Genomic DNA, 24644 nt, shown 5'->3' with positions numbered 1-24644 from the left:
GAGAAGGAGCCGCAGCGCTGAGATCCCCACTCTGGGCACTGATGGATACTGATAGGCTGCACTGATGGACACTGATAGGCTGCACTGATGAGGTGGCACTGATGGACACTAAATGGGACTGATAGGTTGCACTGGTGGGCACTGATGAGGTGGAACTGATGGACACTGATGGGCTGCACTTGTGGGCACTGATGAACACTGATTGGCACTGATAGGCTGCACTGTTGGACACTGATGAGGTGGAACTGATGGACTCTGATGGGCTGCACTTGTGGGCACTGATGAGGTGGCACTGATGGGCACTTATAGGTTGCACTAGTGGGCACTGATGAGGTGGCACTGAAGAACACTGTAAGCCCTTGTACACACGGTTGAAAATTCCAATGGAAAATGTCCGATCGGACCGTGTTGTCAGATAATCCGACCGTGTGTGGGCTCCATCTGACTTTTACCATCGGAATGTCTGACCAACAAAGTTTGAGAGCTGGATATAAAATTTTCCAGCAACATGATCCGATCGGAAGAAGTCCGATCGTTTGTAGAGAATTTCTGATCGGACAAAGTGCTACGCATGCTCAGATCAAATTACAAGACCAAAGCTATTGGCTACTAGCCTGAACGTAGTCCCGTTGTAACAAACAAACGTCATCACGTTCTGAACGATCAGATTTTTCGACAACTTTGTCTGACCATGTGTATGCAACACCAGTTTCGGACAAAATCCGTCGAAAAAAATCGGATGGGTTTTGTGATCGGAATGTCCGACCGTGTGTACAGGGGCCTAGGCTGCACTATTGGGCACTGATGGACACTCATGGGCACTTATAGGCTGCACTGGTTGGCACTGATGAGGCTGCACTGGGGGGCACTGATGAGGTGGCACTTATGAGGTGGCACTGATGGGCACTGATAGGCTGTGCTGGTGGGCACCAATGAGGTGGCACTGAAGCACATTGATGGACACTGATGGGCTGCACTGATGGGCACTGATGATGTGGCTTATATGGACACTGATGGTCTGCACTGGTGGGTACTTATTTACATTAATTGGTACTGATGGACTTCACTGATGAGGCTGCAGTAATGGGATTACACTGATGGGCACTGATGAGGCTGGACTAATGGGCACTGATTAGACAGAACAGATGAGGCTGCACTGATGGGCACTGCTATGCTGCACAGATAAGCACTGATGAAATTGCACTGATGGGCACTGATGAGGCTGCATTGATGAAATTGCACTGATGAGGCGACACTGATGGGTTGCACTGATGAGGCTGCACTGATAAGATGGCATTGATGGGCACTGATATTCTGCACTGATGTAAATAGAAATGCTGATGAGGCTGCACTGATCAGTGTAAATTTCCATCACAGAAAAGCCGCTTTTTGGCTTCCCTTTTCTCAGACAGTGACAGCGTTGAGGAAAGGAATTTCCGATACCCGACATATGTTTACATGTGATCAGATGTGATTGAACACAGCTGATCACATAGTAAAGAACCTTCGTCATTGGCTCTTTACCGTGATCTGTGATGCCCTGTCTCCAAGGGACACAGCTCACCACGATTGCCGAGCTGCACGTCATGAATGGGAGGACGTCATATGACATCCTCCAAGAACAAGAGCCGCCCCTCCCCCCTGTCATTGTACCATAGGCTGGGTGGGAACCAATTACATGTTGCTGTTGTACAATAGATATAAATGTGGAGCATCCAAATTGCAGTCAAAATATTTCCCTGAGAGCCGTGTTCCTCTCTATTGTCATCTCTTAGCTCCAAGTATTATTCTACCCTAAGGATTAAAGTGTCTGTAAAGGGTGAAGATTTTTTACCTTCATGCTTTCAATGTGCACAGGAGCCTCTGTTTTCCCAGGTCTCTCCGTTTGCCATTGGCTGCCACTGTGGTCAATCACAGCCAGTGAGGAGGGAGCGGGGGTGATACTGAGCCATAGTCTGTATGTCCCCTTGGTGGGGGGGCCCAAGAAAATATTTGCCCAGGGTCCAGTCAATATTATAGACAGCCCTGGTGACCAATCACAAGGATAAGACTTGTAAACAAAGGCTGCATGTTATAGCCCGGCCTTTGCTCTGTTTCCTCTCACAACGATTGGCACTCGGCACTATAGGAAACCCTCGTTGTGTACAAAAAAAATCATCACCAGATTACCAGTCCGGTGTCACTATGGTGACATTGTGTGTTAGAGAAATGAGATGTTTTATAAAATGTATACCTCCTTGTATATCACAGCTTAAATGTAGGATTGTTTTATGTAAACCACAGAGAAGATTCCATTTCCTGAAGCACATAAATCACAGGAGATAATAGTTCCGGGTTACAGAGAAATGGAGTTTCAGTTCCTGAAATATACACAATCAATTCCATTTGTTTTTATTTTAGTTTGTGAGACTGAGCATGCTCACTTCTAAGATATGAAAATAAAGGTCAAGCCCAGACATATACGTCAACCAATCATATCTAGGGGAGGCAAATATCTGTCCTTTTGTTGTAACTTGTCTCCTCGTACTAGAATAAACTTCTTAACTTGATCCTGAGTGCGGTCTAAGGGGAATTTCCCTCACACATTGTACTGCTGTGGCTAGAGATATCAGACTGGTTGCGTTGATATCATTGTATGCCGGTACAGCCAGCCAGTGTCTCCGATCACTCGCCACAGCAGTACAATGTCACCACACCAGTGCAGCCATCAACAGTGTCCCTGATCACCATAACACCAGTCCCAGTGTCATCAGACCAGTGCAGCCATCAACAGTGTCCCTGATCACCATAACACAAGTCCCAGTGTCATCAGACCAGTGCAGCCATCAACAGTGTCCCTGATCACCATAACACCAGTCCCAGTGTCATCAGACCAGTGTAGCCCTCAACAGTGTCCCTGATCACCATAACACAAGTCCCAGTGTCATCAGACCAGTGTAGCCCTCAACAGTGTTACCATATACCACCACACCAGTACCAGTGTCACCAGACCAGTATAGCCGTCAACAGTGTTACCGTATAACATCACACCAGTCCCAGTGTCACCAGACCAGTGTGACCATCAACAGTGTTCCCGATCACCAACACACCAGTCCATAGGTATGTGCAGCCTATTGCATTAGGGTGTGTACCCCAAAGCTCAAACACATATCTGTGTGTCTGTAAATATATATATATATATATATATAGTAGGGTAATTGATAGTGTCAGTAGAGCAGTGGACAATGTCAGTAGAGCAGAGAGGTTGGTGTCAGTAGGGCAGAGATTAGTGTTAGTTGTTTATTTTTATTATATTTTAATTATTACTATTTTAATTTTTTTTTTAAATTTTTACAATTTTTTTTTTTTTGCAATCATTTATTATTATTTTTTACAATCTTTTACGAGCCCCATTGGGGGGCTTTGGTATAATATCAGGGGTCAAAACCAGCCCCCGATGTCTCACTTTTGACACAGAGATTCCCCAGTCTTTTTCTTCAGCAGCCAAGCAGCAGGGGAAATCTGTGCAGCACAGGGGGATTAGGGTGGGCCCAGGCAGAGGCGTATCTAGTGAAAACTGCGCCTATGGCAAGCACTGAAACTGCGCCCCTGTCAAAACATTTTAAGTGTCCAGGGCCGTGTTTTCAGTGCATGAGATGCACACAGATAAACATCCAAGGCAGGCAGGCCAATTCAAATCAATTGGGATGCAGCAGCTGCATGAACACAGCCCCTGCTCTCACCTTGATATCCCTTTGGGTGCAGGAACATGCCCCCGATCACAGAGAGTGGTGTGCATTCAAGGACATGCACCCGCACACAAACACATATGAAATGCCAAATGGATGTCAAATTGGGAACAATAACCCTCCGTTACTCCATCCAACAACTCTAGTTCTACTTGAAGTATGAAGGAGACTTGCTGCCCCTGCCCCAGGAAAGGCGCCCTCCATGGCAGGTACCTGAGCAGAGTTTGGAGATCTCAAAGAGCAAAGTGCCAGTCTCCAGGTCCCGAATCTTGAAGCGAGTGAAATGAATGCCGGACACGTTCTCCTCAGATCTGCACAGATAATCTGATGACAGAAGACAAGTGATGTCAATGATACACACAGCGCCTAGCACAGGCCAGTGACCGGTCTCCTGCCAGTAACTCGCTTGGTGGCCCGGCTCAGGCCCAGGACATGCTCCAGTCTCACCTCCTTCAGGCCTAAGACCCCTTTCACACCGAGGTGCTTTACAGGCGCTACAGCACTAAAAATAGTGTCTGCATGGCACCTGTAAAGAGCCTCTCCTGTCTCTTCAGGTAGAAAGCCCGAGTACTTTCCCACCGAGGCGGTGCCATTGCAGGACGCTAAGAAAAGTCCTGCAAGCAGCATCTTTGGAGTGGCGAAGGAGCGGTGTATACACGGCTCCTGCCCATTGAAATGAATGGGCACAGCTGCCAAACCACCAGCAAAGCGCCGCTGTGGCGGCCCTTTTTGGTGGGCTATTTCAATTCTTTATTGGCGCTCGCGGGGAGTTAAAACCGCCCTGATAGTGGCAGAAAACCCCCTGAAAAAATGGCGGTAAAGAACCGCTAAAAATATGGGTGCTTTACCGTAGGGTGACCAGACATCCCTGGTTTCCGGGGACAGTCCCCGATTTGATGATGATGTGCTGGTCAGAGCAGAGGGAATATTTTTTCAGTTTCGGGCGCATGCCCGTTCAGCTCCACTCACACGATCTTCTGCCTTGGCTCAAGTCCTGGCCAGCCGCCTGCCTGCTTATCTCCTTGCCTTCCCAGGCGGAGTGATCTTCCTCTGCTCCCCACCCATTAGTAGCCGGGGCCTGGAGAGTAAAACTTGACACGCTGTGAGGCGGGTGGCGGTGGCGATGGGCAGAGAGTCGCTGATTGGTGCCATTACCAGTAAAAAAAAAAATGTCCCCGGATTTCATTTAAAAAATCAGGTCACCTTACTTTACCGCCGACCCTCAGTGTGAAAGGGGACTAACAATTGCTGTTCGGTGACCATCAGCCCTCACTGGAGCTCCCCATCGCTGTCCTCCCCCCTTGTACACATGCCTTTATGCCAGTCAGAATTAACTGCCAGTGCCAGGATCGCAACAAGGCTACCAGTTAGTCCCTCTGGAATCACGCCCACCGCTAGTGATGACGATTCTGTAGTATTCAGAGAGGAAGCAATTCCATCAAGGTAGGTGGGAAGGTTCTCTGCCACTGAAGCAACAGAGTCTCCTGCCTGACATCAGCCGGAGAGGAAGGGGCTTCTCTGGAAAATGATACTGTTAATATTGTGACAAAACAGGGATGCATTTATACAGACGTGTATGGTGACTGGGAGGTAGAATGGAAGTTTTACTCCCCTGCTCTGACCCTATCACTGCCTACATGACTCTCTATCCCTCTCTGCCCTCAGTTCAGGACCTCCAGTGGGTCTATACCTGGGTCAGTCATATCTGTGGGGGGGGATCTGTCTCTGTACACACAGGACTGTGATGCTCACAGATGCACAGCCGTGGGGGGGGGGGGGGTGATAAGCAGGCATGTCTACAGGGATCCCGGGGCATGCCAAGCTGTACGCCTGTATCTGGGCAGTGAGTGTTGTCACCGTGATTTGTGCTGGGATGCCAGACCCCGGCTTTATTACCCCCCCACCCGTTCCTCCGATCCCAGCCTCCCTGCACTCTCAGCTCCTACAACTTTGCAGAGCAGCCCTGAGCCAGGACACGACTGCAGACTGACAGTCTCTCCAATGCTAAGCTGTATAGATCTCGGCACATGCAGCCATGCTCTCCTCCGGATGTTCCTTGTAAGAAGCACTCCGCCTCACAGCTCAGCACCTGAGGATGGGAGAAGGGCAAAGAATCACTCCGCCAGCCGGGGCTAACTGAGTAGCAGGATGGCCACATGTACATGCTCCCCGAAAATAAAAAAGAAGTTCCTCCTTTACGCTCCACTCCTGGGCCCCTATGTTGACCTGATGGGGTCCAGGAAAATGTAATTACACATCCCCAAAAAAGCAAGTAGGAACGGGAGAAGTTTAGAAAACTCTACTTTTTAAAGTAAAATACTGTAATGCTGGTCCCTGCTCAGGAGCGCCCCCTTCACATGGAGCCCATGGCACTTACCATATGTGCCATACCCTGGATATGCCACTGGGCCCAGGCACACCTGGCACACACTGTGTGCACGCCTATGCACCAGTTAAAAATTACAATTTTTTTTTCTTTCTTACACAAAGTTGTCACAAAATGATATATTGTTCAAACATGCCATAGTTATATGTGGAATTACACCCCAAAATAAATTCTGCTTCTCCTGAGTACGAGGATACCTCATGTGTGAGACTTTTTGGGAGCTTAGCTGCGTACAGGATCTGAACTAAACAATCACCGCCTTCAGGATTTCTAAAGGTGTAAAATTCTGATTTTATTCCTCACTACCTATCACAGTTAGGTCCTGAAATGTCCAGATAGCACAACCCCCCCAAAAAAAATTACCCCATTTTGGAAACTAGACACCCCAAGGTATTTGCTAAGAGGCATGGCGAGTATTTTGCAGATCTCATTTGTTTTTGAAAATGAAGAAAGAAAATACATTTTTATTTTTTTATTTTTTCAATTTTAAAAACTTTGTGACACAAAGCCAGATCTGCAAAATACTCAATGTTCCTCTCAGCAGATAGCTTGGGGTGTCTACTTTCCAAAATTGAGTAATCTGGGGGTGGGGGTTGTGTTATCAGGGCATTTCATGGCCTCCAAAACTGTGATAGGCAGTGAGGAGTGAAATCAAAAATGTACACCCTTAGAAAGCCTGAAGGTGGTGATTGGTTTTTGTGTTCTTTACGCAGCTAGGCTCCCAAAAAGTCTCACACATGTGGTATCCCCGAACTCAGGAGAAGCAGAATGTATTTTGGGGTGTCATTTCACATATACCCATGGCATGTTTTAGCAATATATCATGTTGTGACAATTTTGTGCAAAACATTTTTAATTTTCCCGCAACTTGTGTAAAAATATTCCATGGACTCAACATGCCTCTCAGAAAATAGCTTGGGGTGTCTAATTTCCAAAATGGGGTCATTTGGGGGGGTGGTTATGCTATCTTGGCATTTTATGGCCTTCAAAACTGTGATAGGTAGTGAGGAGTGAAATCACAAATTTACACCCTTAGAAATCCTGAAGGCGGTGATTGGTTTTTGGGGTCCCATACACGGCTAGGCTCCCAAAAAGTCTCACACATGAGGTATCCCCGTACTCAGGAGAAGCAGCAGAATGTATTTTGGGGTCGTAATTCCATATATAACCATGTCATGTGTGACAACTTTGTGTAATTTTTTTGTCATTATTCAATAACTTCTGACAAAAAAATAAAATATTCAATGGGCTCAACATGCCTCTCAGCAATTTCCTTGTGGTGTCTACTTTCCAAAATGGGGTCATTTGGGGGGGGGGGGGGGGTTGTACTGCCCTGCCATTTTAGCACCTTTAAGAAGATAGGTAGTCATAAACTAAAAGCTGCGTAAATTCCAGAAAATGTTCCCTAGTTTGTAGACGCTGTAACTTTGTGCAAACCAATAAATATATGATTATTGACATTTTTTTTTTTTTTACCAAAGACATGTGGCTGAATACATTTTGGCCTAAATGTATGACTAAAATTGAGTTTATTAAAAAAAAATGTTAACAAAAAGTAGAAAATATATATTTTTTCAAAAGTTTTGATCTTTTTCCATTTGTATTGCAAAAAATAAAAATCGCAGAGGCAATAAAATACCATAAAAAACAGCTCTATTTGTGGGGAAAAAAGGACGCAAATTTTGTTTGGGTAGAACATTGCATGACCGCACAATTACCAGATAAAGCAGCGCAGTGCCAAATTGTAAAAAGTGCTCCGGTCATTGAGCAGCAAATCCTCCGGGGCTGAAGTGGTAGTCGGCAATAATGTCGGCAATTGTTTATATTCTGCAGTCAGTGTCCAGCTGGCAGCAGATGAGTTCTGGTTGTAAAGGACGCCATGGCCAGCTTGCCGGCCCGTTACTTAAACAACCATCTATTCTTTACACAGAATTCAGGTCAGTCGATCAATTTTCGACCAATTTGAATAGTAATCGTTCCAAAAATTCCAAAAGCGAATAACAAAACAAAAGTAGTAAACGTACCATTTTTCTGCTCTGCACTTGCTTAGACCTTATTATCACTTCCCCGTTACTCAGAACTGGAGCCAACGTGGCAGTAGAAAACAAGTAGAAAAGCTCCACTTAGTAAAATAAGCTTTAATTCATTAAATATCAAGTTTCTGTCACTTACATTTACCAAAACAGAAAGCTGGGCATAAACATAGTCAAGTCCTGTGGTCCTCAGCATGCCTCAAAGCGTCCAAAAAATCAATCAGAGCCCCTAGTGTTGATGGCGAAACGCTGGGGGAGAACCCAGCTGTGTCTCGCTGCTGACCGATTGCAGAGCGGCTCACAGAGACAGCGTGTGACGTCACAGGTACAAGAGAACACACAACGCATTTCTGAGCATGCGCGGGTTCCGTATGGAGCCAGAGTGCTCCTTTGTCAAGTGTAGAAAAAGAAGGGAAGGGAGTGACGGCTATTAAATACCTGCATTCATTAGACAAACAACGGTGTATAGTTTGGGCCAAAAAGGTTTAAGAAAAACGAATGCTGGCCAAATCAACATAAAAATACAGTGTTGCCATGTCAAATGGTAAATCAGCTCATAAGTAAATAAATAAATAACCTCTTAGCATTATGCTCTTGATCATGCAAGAATCTTGACATAAACCACTGTATGAAAATTAAAAAATACTAATAATAAAAATAATAATGAGAATAATGAATTGAATAAATAATTAAATGATAGAACAAAAAACGAATTATAATTTCATTAATTTCATATAATTTCGAGCAAAGATGCTGTTACCGTCATGATTGAGTTCAAGATTGAGAAAAGCTAATAAGCTCTCTTTATTCCAAACCGCAGAAAAGGAAAGGCCCATATTATTGGTATTGCAATGGGAGACGAAATCAGCAACCTGGGGTGGAGTACCATCCCAGATAATTATGATATCGTCTATATACCGGCCAAAGAACACCACATATTGAGCAAAGGGATTATTGCTCCATATGTACTGATTCTCCCACAGGCCCATGGTAAGATTAGCGTAGGAGGGTGCAAAATTAGCACCCATAGCTGTACCATGGGTCTGTAGGTAAAATTGGGCCTGAAATTGAAAATAATTATGAGTGAGGCAAAATGAAGTAGCCTCCAAGATGAATGAGGCCTGTCTAGTGTTAAGTTGAGGGTCCAGATTTAGAAAGTGTTGTACAGCTCGTAAACCCACATCATGTGGAATAGATGTATAAAGAGAGTTCACATCAAGGGACAACCATGAATAGTTTTCATTCCAGGTATAAGGAGACAAAAGGTCTAACAAATGTATGGAGTCCCGTATATATGATGTCAGGCCTTGAGCCAAAAGTTGTAGAAAAGAATCAATATATAGGGAGAAACCACTACTAACGCTATTCATTGATGCCACCATTGGTCTGCCGGGGGGGGGGGGGGGGGGTGACGCATCCTTATGATTTTAGGCAGATGGTAAAAATACGGGGTACTATAAAATTCTTTGCGCAAAAAAGCTGCCTCCTTTTATCAACAATTTGATCAATAATGGCTTTCGAAATTAGCGTTTCAGCCTCAATGTGGAAAGAGGGAAGAGGGGTCACTAGGTAATTTCTTGTATGTTTTAGTTGCCTCGGCCACATAAGAAACACGATCTTGAATGATGATCCCTCCTCCTTTATCCGCTGATTTTATAACAAGATCTGGATTATCTAGAAACCGTTTTAAGCGAGGATTTTTCTCCAGACGTAAGATTTTGAGCACAATATTTTTGTTTGCTTGTTGACTTTTGACATCATTTTTGAAGATCAGCAGTGATGACCCTGTAAAAAGCCTCTAAATATGGACCCTTTGACTTAGTGGGGTAAAATGATGGTCTCGGTTTTAACTGAGTGTGTACTATCGGGGGGGGAGATGTTTGGAAGTGTTGAGTGAACAATTCCCAATCTGGGTCAATAGGCGATTCCTCCAGATCAGGATGACACTCATAAACGCTAATGGTACTGTCAGTCTCATTTTCTGAATCTAGTTCTATTGAATCAATAACGGAATTTGAAGAAGGGAGAATTACTTCCAATCCCTCATTTTTCATTGATTGAATGTGAAAAAACCTTTTAAGGGTAAGATTTCTTATAAATTTGTTGAACAATAAAAAAGAATTTGGATGCGTTGTAGGAGAAAAAGTCAAGCCTCTACTCAGCAATGAAACATCCTCACTAGTTAACTCATAGTATGATAGATTAAATAATTTTATCGTTTCAGAACTTTGGCACTTAGATTGGTATTTTCCCCGTCCGCCTCTACATCCTCGTCTATGTGTTTTCTTTTTAATCAATGTTTTGGGTGTGAGCCCCTGTCTAAAAAAGGAGAAAAAGACAGGGAAGTGGTATAAGGCGGTATTTCGCCTTTATTAAAATCACCAACCAGGAGATCAAATGAAGAGGTATTCGGGACAGAACTTTCGCTTTTATCAGCTGACAGGGTAGTATTTGGTAGCAAATTCAAAGATACTGAATTAGAACAAGAAGAAACAAGATCAACAGGTGTCGGATCTATAAGTGCTGTCCCAGAGGACATAGGAACAGGTTCAATGGCTACCGCGGTAACAACATTGGCTCCCACCAGAGAGGTAGCTTTATTAATATTAGATGTGTCCTTATTCGGTTTCCCTTTGGGCACACCTTTTATTCTGTGTCTACTTGATGGTCGTGTCCTTTGGGGTAAGGGGCTAGCTCTCTGTTCATTCGGCCATATCCTTTTGGGTAATGAACTAGCACTCTGTTCATTTGAATCAACCCTACAACCCTAGGAAAAGGAGAGTGGCCCATATTATGTATGGGAACTGGATGTAATCTATTTTGTTTGGACCTATTCTTTTTCACAGGTACATTGGAAAATGGATGAACTGCCATAAGAGGGGGTATAGAGTTATTCTCCTTCCACGAAAACACTTTATTCTAGGAATAATCCTCTATATCTCTATAGAATTTTTTGAGTTTAACCTCAATAAGTTTATTTTCTTTATTTTTAGTATTCCTTTTCAGAGTTTCTAACCAAGTGGGCGGAACCTTTAAATGATAAACAGCAATTTCAGAAGATAATATCTGTACACGGTGGGCCACTTCATTGTATTTTATATGTCTCTGACTCACTATAACTTCCGACCACTTAGCAGTACAGAATTCGGCTATCCCCTCCCACTCTTTAGCATGTATAGGATCTAAGAACCAACAATTGCAATACCAATAATATGGGCCTTTCCTTTTCTGCGGTTTGGAATAAAGAGAGCTTAGCTTTTCTCAATCTCAAACTCAATCATGACGGTAACAGCATCTTTGCTCGAAATGATACCAAACCAACTGCTGGCAATTCATACTTGCATTATGACAGTTGCCATCACCCTGTATGGTTGGACAATATCCCCAAAGAGCAGTTCTGTAGATTGAGACAGAACTGCACCAGGGATTGTGATTATATAGCACAGAGTGTATCTCTCAAAGAAAAGTTCATTGAGAAAGACTATCCTTCACAGCTAGTAGAACACACTTACAGCACCTTCCTCTCGGGGAAGAAGTCCAAGGTGGCCAAACCCCAAGTAGAATCTACTGTGCGTTTTATTACAGGGTTTCACAGACAATATAAAAGAATGGAAAATATCCTTAAAAAACATTGGAGTATTTTGAAACAAGATCCTCATCTGAGCTCCACATTGGGAGATGGACCCAAGGTCACCTATAGAAGGGCCCCCACACTTAAGAAGAAGATTTCCCCCAGTAAATTGAAATATAAACATGACACAAATCCTCGGTGTCTTATTCCACTTAAAGGGATGTATAGGTGTAATAAGCCTCTCTGTAAAACTTGTCAATCTGTTAACCATGGCCAAAAATGTTTACCCATAAAGGAATAACCCATCATTTTAATCAATTTCATAATTGCTCTAGCGACTATGTTGTTTATTGCTTGATGTGTCCGTGTAAAATGCTATATGTGGGCCGTACTATCTGTCCCCTCAGACAACGCTTTGGCAAGCATCGCTGGCTCACAGAATTAGGGAGTGATAAACACAGTGTGCCACGACACTTTCTAGAGTTTCATAATCAGTCCACGTTGGGCCTCCAGGTATGGGTGATTGAATCCATACCTGGTGACATCTCTGAAGCAGAATGTTTCTGGAAATTGTGTGAGAGCGTGAAACGTTCTGGATTTTTACTTTGGATACGCTTGACCCTAATGGCCTTAACGAGGAAATTGAGACACACACTATCTTGTGACTCCTTATCGTGGATATAGCCAATAAAGACACATTTTCTGTAAAGATTATTTGTTAATGTTTTTCTTTTATTAATTATTATTTTTATTATATATATTTTTTATTTCTATTTTTTTCTATTTATTATTATTTTTAGTTTTTATTTTTATTTTTTCTATTTTTTTATTTTTTTTTATTAATTTCATACTAATTATTATAGATTTTTTTGGTTCTATCATTTATTTATTTATTTGATTAATTATTCTCATTATTATCTTTATTATTAGTATTTTTTAATTTTCATACAGTGGTTCATGTCAAGATGCTTGCAAGATCAAGAGCATAATGCTAAGAGGTTATTTATTTATGAGCTGATTTATCATTTGACATGGCAACACTGTATTTTCTTTATTTGATATGGCCAGCATTAGTTTTTCTTAAACCTTTTTGGCCCAAACTATACACCGTTGTTTGTCTAATGAATGCAGGTATTTAATAGCTGTCACTCTGCTCCCTTCTTTTTCTACACTTGACACAGGAGCGCGCTGGCTCCGTACGGAACCTGCGCATGCTCAGAAACACGGTGTGTGTTCCCTTGTACCTGTGACGTCACACGCTGTCTCCGTGAGCTGCTCTGCAGTCGGTCAGCAGCGTGACACAGCTGGGTTCTTCCCCAGCGTCTCGCAATCAACACTAGGGGCTCCGATTGATTTTTTTGGATGCTTTAAGGACATGCTGAGGACCACAGAACTTGACTTTGTTTATCCCCAGCTTTCTGTTCGGTAAATGTAAGTGACAGAAACTTGATATTTAACCACTTGAGACCCGCGCTATAGCCGAATGACGGCTACAGCGCCGATCTCCTTTGCCGGGACTACGTCTATTGACGTCGTCCCGTGCACGAGCGGCCTGCGCGCCCCCTGCGGCGCGCTCTGTGATCGGCGAGTCTATGAGACTCGCCTGATCACTGATCCGAGCAAGGGGTCGATCCCGACCCCTTATCACGTGATCAGCTGTCAGCCAATGACAGCTGATCATGTGATACAACGGAGCTGGTAATCGGCTATTATTCCTCCTCACGCTGACAGCGCGAGGAGAAAAAAAAGAGCCGATCACCGGCCAGTGCCCACCTGCCCCCTGCCATTGCCCACCTGCCCCTTGCCAGTGCCACATCAACAAAAAATGTGTCCCCCCCTGTCAGTGCCACCCAGCAGTGCCCACCGTGCCACCCAGCAGTGCCCACAGTGCCACCCAGCAGTGCCACCCAGCAGTGCCCACAGTGCCACCCAGCAGTGCCCACAATCTGCCTCAACAAAGGTGCTGCACCCCAGTGCCACTCATCTGTGCCCATCAGTGTCATCTACCAGTGCCCATCAGTACCCAGCAGTGCCGCCCATCAGTGCCTAGCAGTGCCACCTATCAGAGCCACCTATCAGTGCCACCTATCAGTGCCCATCAGTCCCATCTATCAGTGGTACCTATCAGTGCCCCTTAGTGCCACCCATCCGTGCCACCCATCTTTGCCACCCATCCGTGCCATCTTATCTGTGCCCATCTTTGCCCATCAGTGCCGCCTTATCTGTGCCCATCGGTGCCGCCTTATCTGTGCATATTAGTGCCGCCTTAACTATGCCTATCAGTGCCCACCAGTGCAGCCTATCAGTGCCCACCAATGCAGCCTATCAGTGCCCAACCAGTGCAGCCTATCAGTGCCCACCAATGCAGCCTATCAGTGCCCAACCAGTGCAGCCTATCAGTGCCGCCTCATCAGCGCACTTCAATGAAGGAGAAAAATGACCTGTTTGCAAAATTTTATAACAAACTATTAAACATGATTTTTTTTTGCATCTTTTTTTGTTTGTTTAGCAAAAAATAAAACTCCCAGCTGTAATTAAATACCACCAAAAGAAAGCTCTATTTGTGGGAAAAAAAATGATAAAAATTTCATTTGGGTACAGTGTTGTATGACCGCGCAATTGTCATTCAAAGTGCATCAGCGCTGAAAGCTGAAAATTGGTCTGGGCAGGAGGGGGGTTTAAGTGCCCGGTAAGCAAGTGGTTAATGAATTAAAGCTTATTTTACTAAGTGGCGCTTTTCTACTTGTTTTCTTCTATGTGATTGAGTCGGCTTCACTCTAAGATCAGCAGCCTTCAGTGAAAGAGCATATATTATTGCCTGCCTGTCCAGCAAGAATTTCCTCTCCCTGGGACTGATTGGACATTTATAAGTATCTTTATAGACTTTTTATTCATTTCTCCCGGTAAGTTTTTTAAAAAAAGTCAGAATTAGGCAATATCTTTATATATATTTGTATATGAATTTTATTTTAATATTTCAAACCTTTTGAGTTATGAAATTTACATTGATTTACTGAGCGCCTATGTTCTTTTATGTTTTCCAACGTGGCAGTAGGTCTCAGCTGCAGGAACATTGGTGGCAATTGGTTGATCCTGCCTTATGTCACCCCCCTCTATGCTCCCATTGGTCTCCTCCCCAACCTCGCCGTTCATTAATTGCTGTGCATCCTCATGGAGCAAGTGACTGACACTGTGCTGAAATATCTCAGATGACTTCTCCATGCCAATTGGTGGGGCAATGACAGGAGTATCTGTGGATGAGGAGGAAGAACAGGGAGCTTTAGCAGCTACTGATGACTTCAAGCTATCCTGATCCTGGAAGACAGAGGAGGAGGAGGATGAAGACTTGATTAGACTCCACGGTCTTCTCTTCAGCTCTGGGTGTATAACAGGCTTGCTGCCAGAAAAATGTGCCCCACCCCCAGGTGCTGCACCCCGATGTGGTCTGTGGGTACAAATGTTGGAAGAAAAGTATGTCATGGTGGCCCTCAAGGGGTTAAATAGATGTTTATAAGTGTAAATGTACACAGTCATGGGGCGTCTCCTAATCTGACATTGAAATGTTTCTAAGTCATCAGAGAGCTGAGCTCAGCCTCACCCTGTGTAGGAGGATGTCACCCCTCCCCCATCCACATTACTCTCCGGTGTCAGAGACTTTCAGTTTCTTTCTCTTCTGCTGTCAGCGATGGCGTCTGGTGATCTGAGAGCTGAGTTGAAATGTTTCGTCTGTCTGAACATTTATACGGATCCTGTAATGCTGAGTTGTGGTCACAACTTCTGCCGGGTCTGTATTGATCGTGCGCTGGATACACAGGGGGGGTCTGGAGGATATTCCTGTCCTGTATGCAGAAAAAGATCCAGGAGTCGTCCTGCACTGCACAGGAACATAACACTACGTAACATAGCAGAGACTTTCCTGTCTACTCAGCCAAATCAGGAGGAGTCCGGGGTCTTCTGTACTCACTGTGTGGACTATCCTGTACCTGCTGTTAGATCCTGTCTGCACTGTGAGGTTTCTCTGTGTGATAAACACCTGAAAGTCCACAAAAAGTCCCCAGAACACGTCTTATGTGACCCCTCCTTGTCCATGGAGAGCAGGAAATGCTCCGTCCATAAGGAGGTTTTGAAGTATTTTTGCACCAAAGATAACACCTGTATCTGTGTGTCCTGCAGTTTGGCTGGAGAACATCGGGGACACCAGGTGGAGACACTGGATGAGGCTTCTAAGAAGAAGAAGGAGACACTGAGGAATGTTCTGCAGAAACTTCTGACAAAGAGAGAGAAGACGGAGGAAAGAGTCCAGAGTCTGCAGGAACACCGGAGGAAAGTAGAAGAAGGAACAGCCGGTGACACCGAGAGAGTCACTGCTCTGTTTAGAGATCTCAGGTAGACATGTGCACTGACAAAAAATGCATTTGTTTTCTTTTCATTCTTTTTTTGCTTTTTTTTTGGAAATTTGGAAATTTGAAAATTCGGAAATTCAGAAATCAGAAAATTCTGACTTTCAAATTTTTGAATTTCCAGCTTTCTGAAGTTTGAATTTCAAATTTCCGAATATTCAAGTTTTCGAATTTCCAAATTTTCCAAATTCCGAATTTTCTAATTTACGAATTTGCCAAATTCTGAATTTTCCAATTTCCGAATTTAGAATTTTCTGATATACAAATTTTATATTTTAAAAATGTGAAAATCTAAAAATGTGAAAATATTAAAAAAAGCAAGAAAATCTGTAAAATTTGAAATATTAACTAAGCATTAAATTATAGGTTTTGGAATTTATTTTCAAATTTAGCTATTAGTGAATGTAACAAATACAATTGTATCTGAAGTTATGAATTATCCGAAATAAAGAATGCAGCATCTAAACAAATGGAATGGAATAAATTAATAATGAATAATATTAAGGTTTTGTTATTATTATTGTTATTTATTATTATTAGATCATTACTATCCTTTTGTTTAGATTAGTTATTTCAGATAATTTTTAACTTTGGATACATTAATATTCATTACATTCACTAACAGCCAAATTTGAAAGAAAATTCCAATACCTATAATTTAATATTTATTATTGTTTCATTTTTATTTCAGATTTATGGGTTTTTAAACTTTCAGATTTTCATTATTTAGAATTTTCAGATTTTTATTCTTATTTTTGAATTTTCAAATATACACATTTTGGAATTTTCTGATTTTCATTCTTGAATTTTTAAATTTACAAATTTTAAAATTTTCTGATTTTCATTCCTATTTTTGAATTTTCAAATTTACACATTTTTGAATTTTCAGATATTCATTCTTCTTTTTGAATCTTCACATTTGTAAATTTTCAAATTGACTAATTTTAGAATTTTCAAATTTATGAAATTTAGAATTTTTGAATTTCTGAATTTTCCAAAATTTAGAATTTCCGAATTCTAATTTTGAAAATCTAAATTTTCCGAAAATCTCAAATTTCCCAAATTTTTAATTTTCCAATTTCTGAATTCCAAATTTCAGAAAATTAAAAATTTCGGAAAGTTTGGAAATTCGAAACACGGAAATTCGGAAACTTGGAAATTCTAAATTTCAGAAACTCAGAAATTCAAAAGTTTGGAAAATTGGAAATTTCAGAATTGACAAATTTGTCAAAATTCGCTAATAAACGAATTGAGAATTAAATGAATTGCACATGTCTAATCATAGGGGACGTCTGGAAGACCTGGAGAAGAGAGCCCTGAGGGATATCTCCGAGAGGGCAGAGCGGATCTCCATCTCCATCCGGGATCTGGAAATAAAGAAGGAGGAGCTGTCCAGGAAGTTGCGTCACATTGAGGAGCTGTGTAACGTGACGGATCCACTGACTGTCTTACAGGAATCAGACACAGGTGACTTGTGTGATACTGAGGATGGAGATAATGAGGACAGAGAGAGACATGAGGAGCTCCTCCATGATGGAGGGGGTCTGGATGTGGTGGGGGTCTTACACACAGGTTTATCTGATATAATAAGAAGGGTAAATGTATACTTCTATATACAGGGAGCTGCAGACATATTACTGGATGGAAACACAGCTAATAATTATCTACAGATATCAGATGACAGGAAAACTGTATCCAGGTCATATATAGAGCAGAATCTCCCAGAAACACCAGAGAGATTCCAGGATTCTCAGGTGATGAGCAGTCGGAGTTTCTCCTCAGGGAGACATTACTGGGAAGTGGATGTCGGGGGGTCAGATTGGTGCACAGTCGGGATGTGTTACCCCAGTATAGAGAGGGGAGGGGAGGAGTCAGAGATTGGATGTAATAAGAAGTCCTGGGGATTGGACAGGTGTAATAATCAGTATAAGGTGATACATGACAATAAAGTGATCTTCTTACCCCCCAATCCCTCCAGTAACAGAGTCAGGATATATCTGGATTATGAGGCCGGGCGGATCTCCTTTTATGATCTGTGTGACCCGATCCGACACCTCCACACCTTCACCACCACCTTCACTGAGCCCCTCCATGCTGGGATACGTGTATGGGGAGGTTGTATAAAGATATGTGGGGGGAGGTGGGAGATGTGAGAACTCTGCCCACAGTCTGGTGACATCACAGTGGACGGTTGGTGGGATTGGTTCATTGATCAGCCAATGATTGGAGGAAGTTGTGGCTCCTGGGAAAAGTCTGAGGGCCTCCTTCTGAAAATACTAGTTCCCTGGCTGTGTGTAATGTAAGAACTTATAAAGTGGTAGTAAAGACAAAATATAAAATGACGGATATGACGGCGTCTGTCACTGACATGAACACAGCAGTCTTTGTTTTTTCGGAGTCCTCCTGGAATTTTGTTCTTTTACCTGTTGGTTCTGCTGTTATTTCCCAACTTCCTATAACAGACCAACCTGTCCCGCAAAAGTGGCAGTTAGAGGGTTGGGACAAACCATTCACCACTGACAGGGGTGCTTACAATGGTCAGCTTTTAGTCATTGATGTAAAACCTTTATCCCAAATGGAGACACAAATGTTGGTGTAACGGCTTATAAAGTGTTATCTGGAGTTCTCCTTTAATTTGTTAGTCACTTATGTAAAGTCCATCTAAATCTACTAGTCCGTCCAACACCCCCCTCTCCAGACAAGGCTGCTGTCCAAGGGGGTCTCCACTGCCCCTCCATAGATAGAGGAGCCGCCCTAAGACAGGAAGTGTGTTACTGGCAGGATCACCAGGGGAAAATAAAGGTAAAAACAGAAAAGGAATGCAGCCACCACATCTAAGGATTGGTAAGCTGCAATAATTATGGTAATGATAGGGGCGCTGAAATATAAACATTAATTACAAAAAAGTGTAAAACTTAATAATCATAAACGACTAAAGTGATAGACAATCTGTCACCATACAATAATGATCATAAGACAATTGCAAAAAGTTAATAAATAATAAATTCCCAATTAGATGCTAGAGAACAACATATATCCACAGTCCATACAGTGAGCCCCGCAATGACCCGCCCGAAGGGGAGGGGTAATGGAGGGGCGGGCATGACCGGGTGCCAGGGGAACCCAGGGGATATCTGGATAGGCACAGAGTGTATGGAGCAACGGGGGAGGATATTTATTTAAAGGGGGGCGGAGACAGTGCGGAAGACAGTCACGAGGAGTAGACTTGGAGGAGGCAGGTTTGCCACTGCTCCTCCGTTGTTTTTCGACATGGCGGCGATCGATGCAGTACTCGAGCGGCTGAGAGAGCAGGCGGTGGTGAGGGGATCAGCATGGCTAACGAGGCAAGTGGCGGGCTTGATGGGGGACAGAGGAGAAGGGACTGCCAGCGGGGAGCCTGTGCTGCGGGCTCGGAGGTCTCGGCCTCCGGCGCGCTTCTTGCCAGGCCCCGCCCCCCGGCCACCTCGTGATCGGCGGAGCCCGGGGGGGGACAGGTTGTGCCCCCGGCTAAGAAGCGAAATAAGGATTCTCGGGGCCCTGGGCGGTCGGCCCGCCGCCAGCCCACCCCGGGGGGCGGGGCCACGGGCCGCAATGGCGCCGGCTCCCCGCCATCCAGCCCGGCATCCCGTCGCGTGGGGGATCCCCCTGGGGGGCCCGGCACTAGCAGGGGGACGGCGTGTGGCACACACATGGCAGACGGAGGGGATGATCCGGTGTCCCGGCAGCCCCGGTCGGGGGTGGGGACACGCAGCATGGATGGCGGCCTGTCGGCGGACGGCGGGAGATGGCAGACGCCCACGGGTGGTACGGGGGGGCGCCCCCGGTCTGGTTCCCGCCGCCAGTCGCGGAGCAAGGCCCCTGTGGGGAACGTACTTCTCAACCACCCGATTTCTGCAGCCTCTGGGGGGGATCGCCCAGGGGGCTTCAAGACTTGACGGACCATGCCGCTGGTGACCGGTCGGAGGGGGAGCTGTCCACGGATGCTGAAGAGGCGGCCCCGGCGGTGGAGAGCGGCAGTGCAGCTGTGGGACGAGTTCCTGGTCGGCCCGGTAAGTCTGTTTCACTTGATTTAAATGATGCATTGCAGGGGTTGCTGGGGGCGGTACGAGGGGTATCGGGACGGTGGCACCGGTGGTGCCTCTGGGGGGTGCTGAGCGGCCGGGGTCGGGCCTTCCGGTTCCGGGGCCCGCGGCTACTATGCAGGGTCTGTTGGAGGGGCTGCGGTCGTTGGTGGATAGGTTTGGGGGGGTCAGGGCACTCCGGCCCTGGCGGCGCCGTGGATGGCGGGTGCGGTCGAGGGGGCGGCTGTGGTCACGCCGTCGGCGGGTGTGGAATCCCCGGTACCTGCGGCCGCGGGGACGGTGGTGACTGCCGGCGATAAGGGGGAGGTTCCGGTCGCGCGGACGGATGTGGTGCGGATTGGTGATGCGGCCAGGTGTGAAGTGTATGTCTGCTTCGAGGGCCCGCTCGGAGCACACTTAAAGTCGGAAGTCAGGGAGAAGATCGCTAAGGGTGATTATGTGGAGATATTCTCGCTGCTCCCGTTAGAAAAGTTTAACTTGGATCGGGTCAAGCCCAATGACTCCAAGAAAGATGACGAGGAGAAGAGGCGCTACCGTTTGATCCCGCGGACGTTTGCGAATTGGTTGCAAGCGTTTGGGATTTTGGCGAGCGTCATTGGTGAAAAGAACCCCGAGCACTGCTCGGCGTTGTTTTGCTATATGGACGCCATAGGGGAAGCCCACCGGGTTTATGGGGGGGTGGCATGGCTCCGGTACGACGAGCAGTTTCGGCAGCGGAAGGCGGTGTGACCGGAGTTGCGCTGGGATCACAAGGACATCAGCCTCTGGATGAGGCTCATGTCCTCAGCCCGGGCCCCGCCCCAGTTTTTTCAGGGGGGGGCCGGGGGTACACCCTCCTCAGGACTGTCGGCCGGAAAGAAGTGGGGAGTGTGCTGGCAATTCAATGAGGGCGCCTGCAAGTACGGGGGGGCGTTCAGATTCAAGCACGAATGTTCCGGCTGCGGGGGGGCCCACGCGTTGTCTCGGTGCTTTAGGAAAGGAAAACATCCCGGCGACGCTGCGAACAAGAGGGAGGACGCCGGTGAGGGTGGAAAGGATGCTTCCTTTCCTAAGTAAGTATCCCGACAGGGTGGCGGCCGGGCTGTTGGCGGGGAGTTTCAGGGATAGTTTCCGGATACCTTGCGACCTGCGGGTAGTTCCGCCGGTGGCCAGGAACCTGCGGTCAGCCTTGCTGCACCCAGCAGTGGTGGATGAAAAATTGGGAAAGGAGGTGGCCCTGGGTCGCATGGGGGGGCGTTTGTGGGGAAGCCATGGGAGGATCTGGTGGTGTCTCCGCTGGGGATTGTCCCCAAGAAGGAGCCGGGAAAATTTCGGCTCATACACCACTTATCTTTTCCCAAGGGTGGGTCGGTCAATGATTTCATTGACCCCGAAATCTGCACGGTGTCCTATACGTCGTTCGACGTGGCTGTCCGGTGGGTTCGCCGGTACGGCCGGGGGGCGCTCATGGCCAAAGCGGATGTCGAGTCGGCTTTTCGGTTGCTTCCGGTGCACCCGGACAGCTTTCGCTTGTTGGGTTGTCACTGGAGGGAGCAGTTCTACGTGGACAAGTGTTTGCCTATGGGCTGCTCCATTTCGTGCTCTGTTTTTGAGCAGTTTAGCTCGTTTCTGGAGTGGGTGGTGAGGGATGTCTCTGGCCTTGAATCAATCATTCACTATTTGGATGATTTTCTCTGCATTGGTCCCCGCGCCTCCGCTGTGTGTGCGATTCTCTTGTCCACGTTGCAGTACATCGCGAGCATTGGCGGCAGAAAAGACCGAAGGTCCAGTGGGGGTGTTGAGTTTTTTGGGCATCATGATTGATTCAGAGGCCATGGAGTGCAGGCTGCCGGAGGACAAACTGGTAGACTTGCAAAGAGACATTCGTGAGATTCAGGGCCGTCGGAAGGTTCAGTTACAGACCTTGCAGTCCTTGCTGGGTAAGCTGAATTTTGCGTGCCGCATCATTCCGATGGGGCGGGTGTTCTGCCGACGGCTGTCGGCGGCGACGGCGGGGCTGCAGGCGCCAACGCACTTCATCCGCTTGACTAAGGAACACAGGGTCGGGGGCGTGGCCGGATGTTGGTGGGAGTGAGTACGTGTGAGGAGTGAGAGCATGGTGCTGCTCTGCCCCTCGTTGCCTTGTCTTCTCTGATATCCCCGCTCTGATTTTCCCTAGGCTGCCTGACGCTGCCTAATGGCCTTTTAGCATACTGTGCTGCCATGGCTCCCATGCGCTTATGCTCAGGCACATATTATTTGACTGTATTAGACTGAGCTGCTGCGGTTTGCTATCTTCAATCTCGGTTGATAGTGGCTGGAGCACAGGGATTGTTGCTGTCTGTGTGCGGTTGGCGAGCTGTCGGAGCAGGGGCTGAGAGTCTCGCTGGGGATCTCGCGAGACCTCGAGCGGCTCTTGGGTTCCCGTGGCGCTGTACCGCTTCTCCCTCCACAAGAGCTTGGTGCGCGGAAACGTGCGGCGTGTCCGGCACCTTAGGCTTTGGGCGGTGGGTTGGCTGGCGTGCGCTGTGAAGGTGAGAGGGGACTCCTGTGTAGAGCTCCCTCTCCCCTGCTCTCCCCCCTCTGCTTGCTGCTCTTTGCCTCCCCTCCAGACTAGCTGTCAGAGTGGCTTATGAGACGAGTGGTATTGAACTGGAGACTAGACTATATTAATAGCGCTGCCTGCTTAGTCTTCTGGGGAGGAGAGAGGAAGATCTGGATGACCTGGATGCCCTGCATGGACTTATGGAACGCTGTGAACCAGCAACCAGCAACCAAGATAAGTGCCTCTTCTCCCTTTTGCTCTTAATTACTATTGAAGTGAAGTAAACTACTGACTGGAACTGCTGTATTTTGAATATATGCTGATTTAAACAAATACAAACATGTTGCTATAGCAGTGAATCTGTTGCGGCAGGCCCATTGCTGGGGCTGGAGGTCAGATGTAAATCAGTATTGCCCCCTTTTTGATAAGTGAGTAAGTGTAATCTACACAAGGAGAGACGTTACAATATTTTTGCCCCTTCCCTTCCCCCCCTCTTTTTTTTTTTTTTTATATTAGAACGTGATATATTTTTCCTGCTTGATCAGTTGATAGTGGGAGTTGATTACCTGCAAGGTGGGTTTGTACGTGGCTATCTAATTTAAGTATGTCAAGAAAAAGATCCCCCGAGGAGCAAACACCTGCAGAGGGTCAACAAATCACCCGTGCCGCTAAGGACAAAACCAATCAAATGGCGGCAACGTTAGCAGCGGCAAATTTGGAGCGCTACGCCCATTCTGGCCCAGCCTCACCCAGCAATTTAAGTTCTCAGCAGGTAAATCTACATAATAAAGACACCAAAAACTCTGCTGCTGATAGAAGGAGTCAAGGCCAGTCTCTGGCCAACCCCACCATATCAGCTGCTAAACTGGGGGGTAACAAGGGAGGGGGGAGGCAAATCTGCATTAGCAACAATAAATCTGGAAACAACGCTAAGTAGCTCTCATGTACCGATGGCAGGCAACCTGGAGGAGGAGCCCACATTAAGAGACATCTTGAATGCAATTAAGGAATGTAAAGATTCGATATCCAGTTTTGATGAACAGGTAAGATATATAAAGGAGGAACTATTGTCTATGAGGCAGGAATTGAATAGGACTATACTAAGAACTACTGAGCTTGGGGAATGAATGGGTGCGATGGAGGATGAGCTGAGGCCTGTGAGGCTGGAAATTGATTCACTTAAAAAAATAGTTACAATAGTTACACAAGCGGACAAACTTGATGAGATGGAGAATAGGAATCGAAGAAACAATATCAGGGTGTTAGGCCTCCCTGAACACTGTGAGGGGACTAATTTGATAGGTTTTCTTGAGGGGTGGTTCTGAGATTTTTTTGGGGCGGCAACATTTACCCCAATGTTTGCAATAGAACGGGCACATCGTACCCCGGTAAAAATTCACCATATGGGGGAGCGCCCTAGGCCTATAATGCTTAAGATCCTTAATTACCAGGATAAAGTGTCCCTACTGCGAGAGGCCAGAATGAGGGGAGATATTAGGTTTAAGGGAGCTAGGGTCTCTTTGTATCCTGATTTTTCCCCTGACCTCCAGAAAAGAAGAGCCGAATTCATACCAGTCAAACGAGAAATGGTTAAATATAAGTTAGAGTATGCACTCCTCTATCCAGCTCGCCTAAGGGTGACTGCAACAGGAAAGACGTTTTTTTTCAACACGCCAGAGGAAGCATCCCAATGGTTAGATAAAATTAAAAAAGACCTATAAATACATATTACAGGGCATCTAGGTGGATTTTAAGGGATCCGGGGGTATATATTTTTTGGGGGGTGGGTGGGAATAGGGGTAAGCTTGTTGTAAACTTTCGCACTTGGTATTGTGTATAATGCAGGTGGGGGGCAGGGGTTGAGCAGTAAGGGTGTGTGGAGTACAAGTAGGTATTTGTGTGGGGGACAAAGGGTTTCCA

At 45.8% G+C, this 24644-nt stretch overlaps 1 protein-coding gene across 2 annotated transcripts in view; it reads left to right on the top strand.

The window, feature by feature from the left end:
- The first annotated feature begins 14133 nt into the window (after positions 1-14133).
- Positions 14134-24644, top strand: part of LOC143962140 (E3 ubiquitin/ISG15 ligase TRIM25-like) — a 54609-nt gene continuing 44098 nt past the window's right edge. The window contains exons 1-2 of one of the 2 annotated variants that reach the window (XM_077471471.1): positions 14134-16104; positions 17404-18258. In XM_077471471.1, the coding sequence (XP_077327597.1) occupies positions 15404-16104; positions 17404-18258 (1556 nt within the window). In that variant the 5' untranslated portion in view covers positions 14134-15403. Of the gene's footprint in view, positions 16105-17403; positions 18920-24644 lie in introns of those variants that run through there. The other variant, XM_077471472.1, reaches the window with a different exon arrangement.

The sequence above is a fragment of the Lithobates pipiens genome, unplaced genomic scaffold (assembly GCF_037356315.1).
Source record: "Lithobates pipiens isolate NorthernLeopardFrog02 unplaced genomic scaffold, aLitPip1_a1.2 Scaffold_8, whole genome shotgun sequence".
NCBI lineage: Eukaryota > Metazoa > Chordata > Amphibia > Anura > Ranidae > Lithobates > Lithobates pipiens.
The sequence above is the reverse complement of the archived record's forward strand: the minus strand, read 5'-3'. Positions and strand labels throughout refer to the sequence as shown.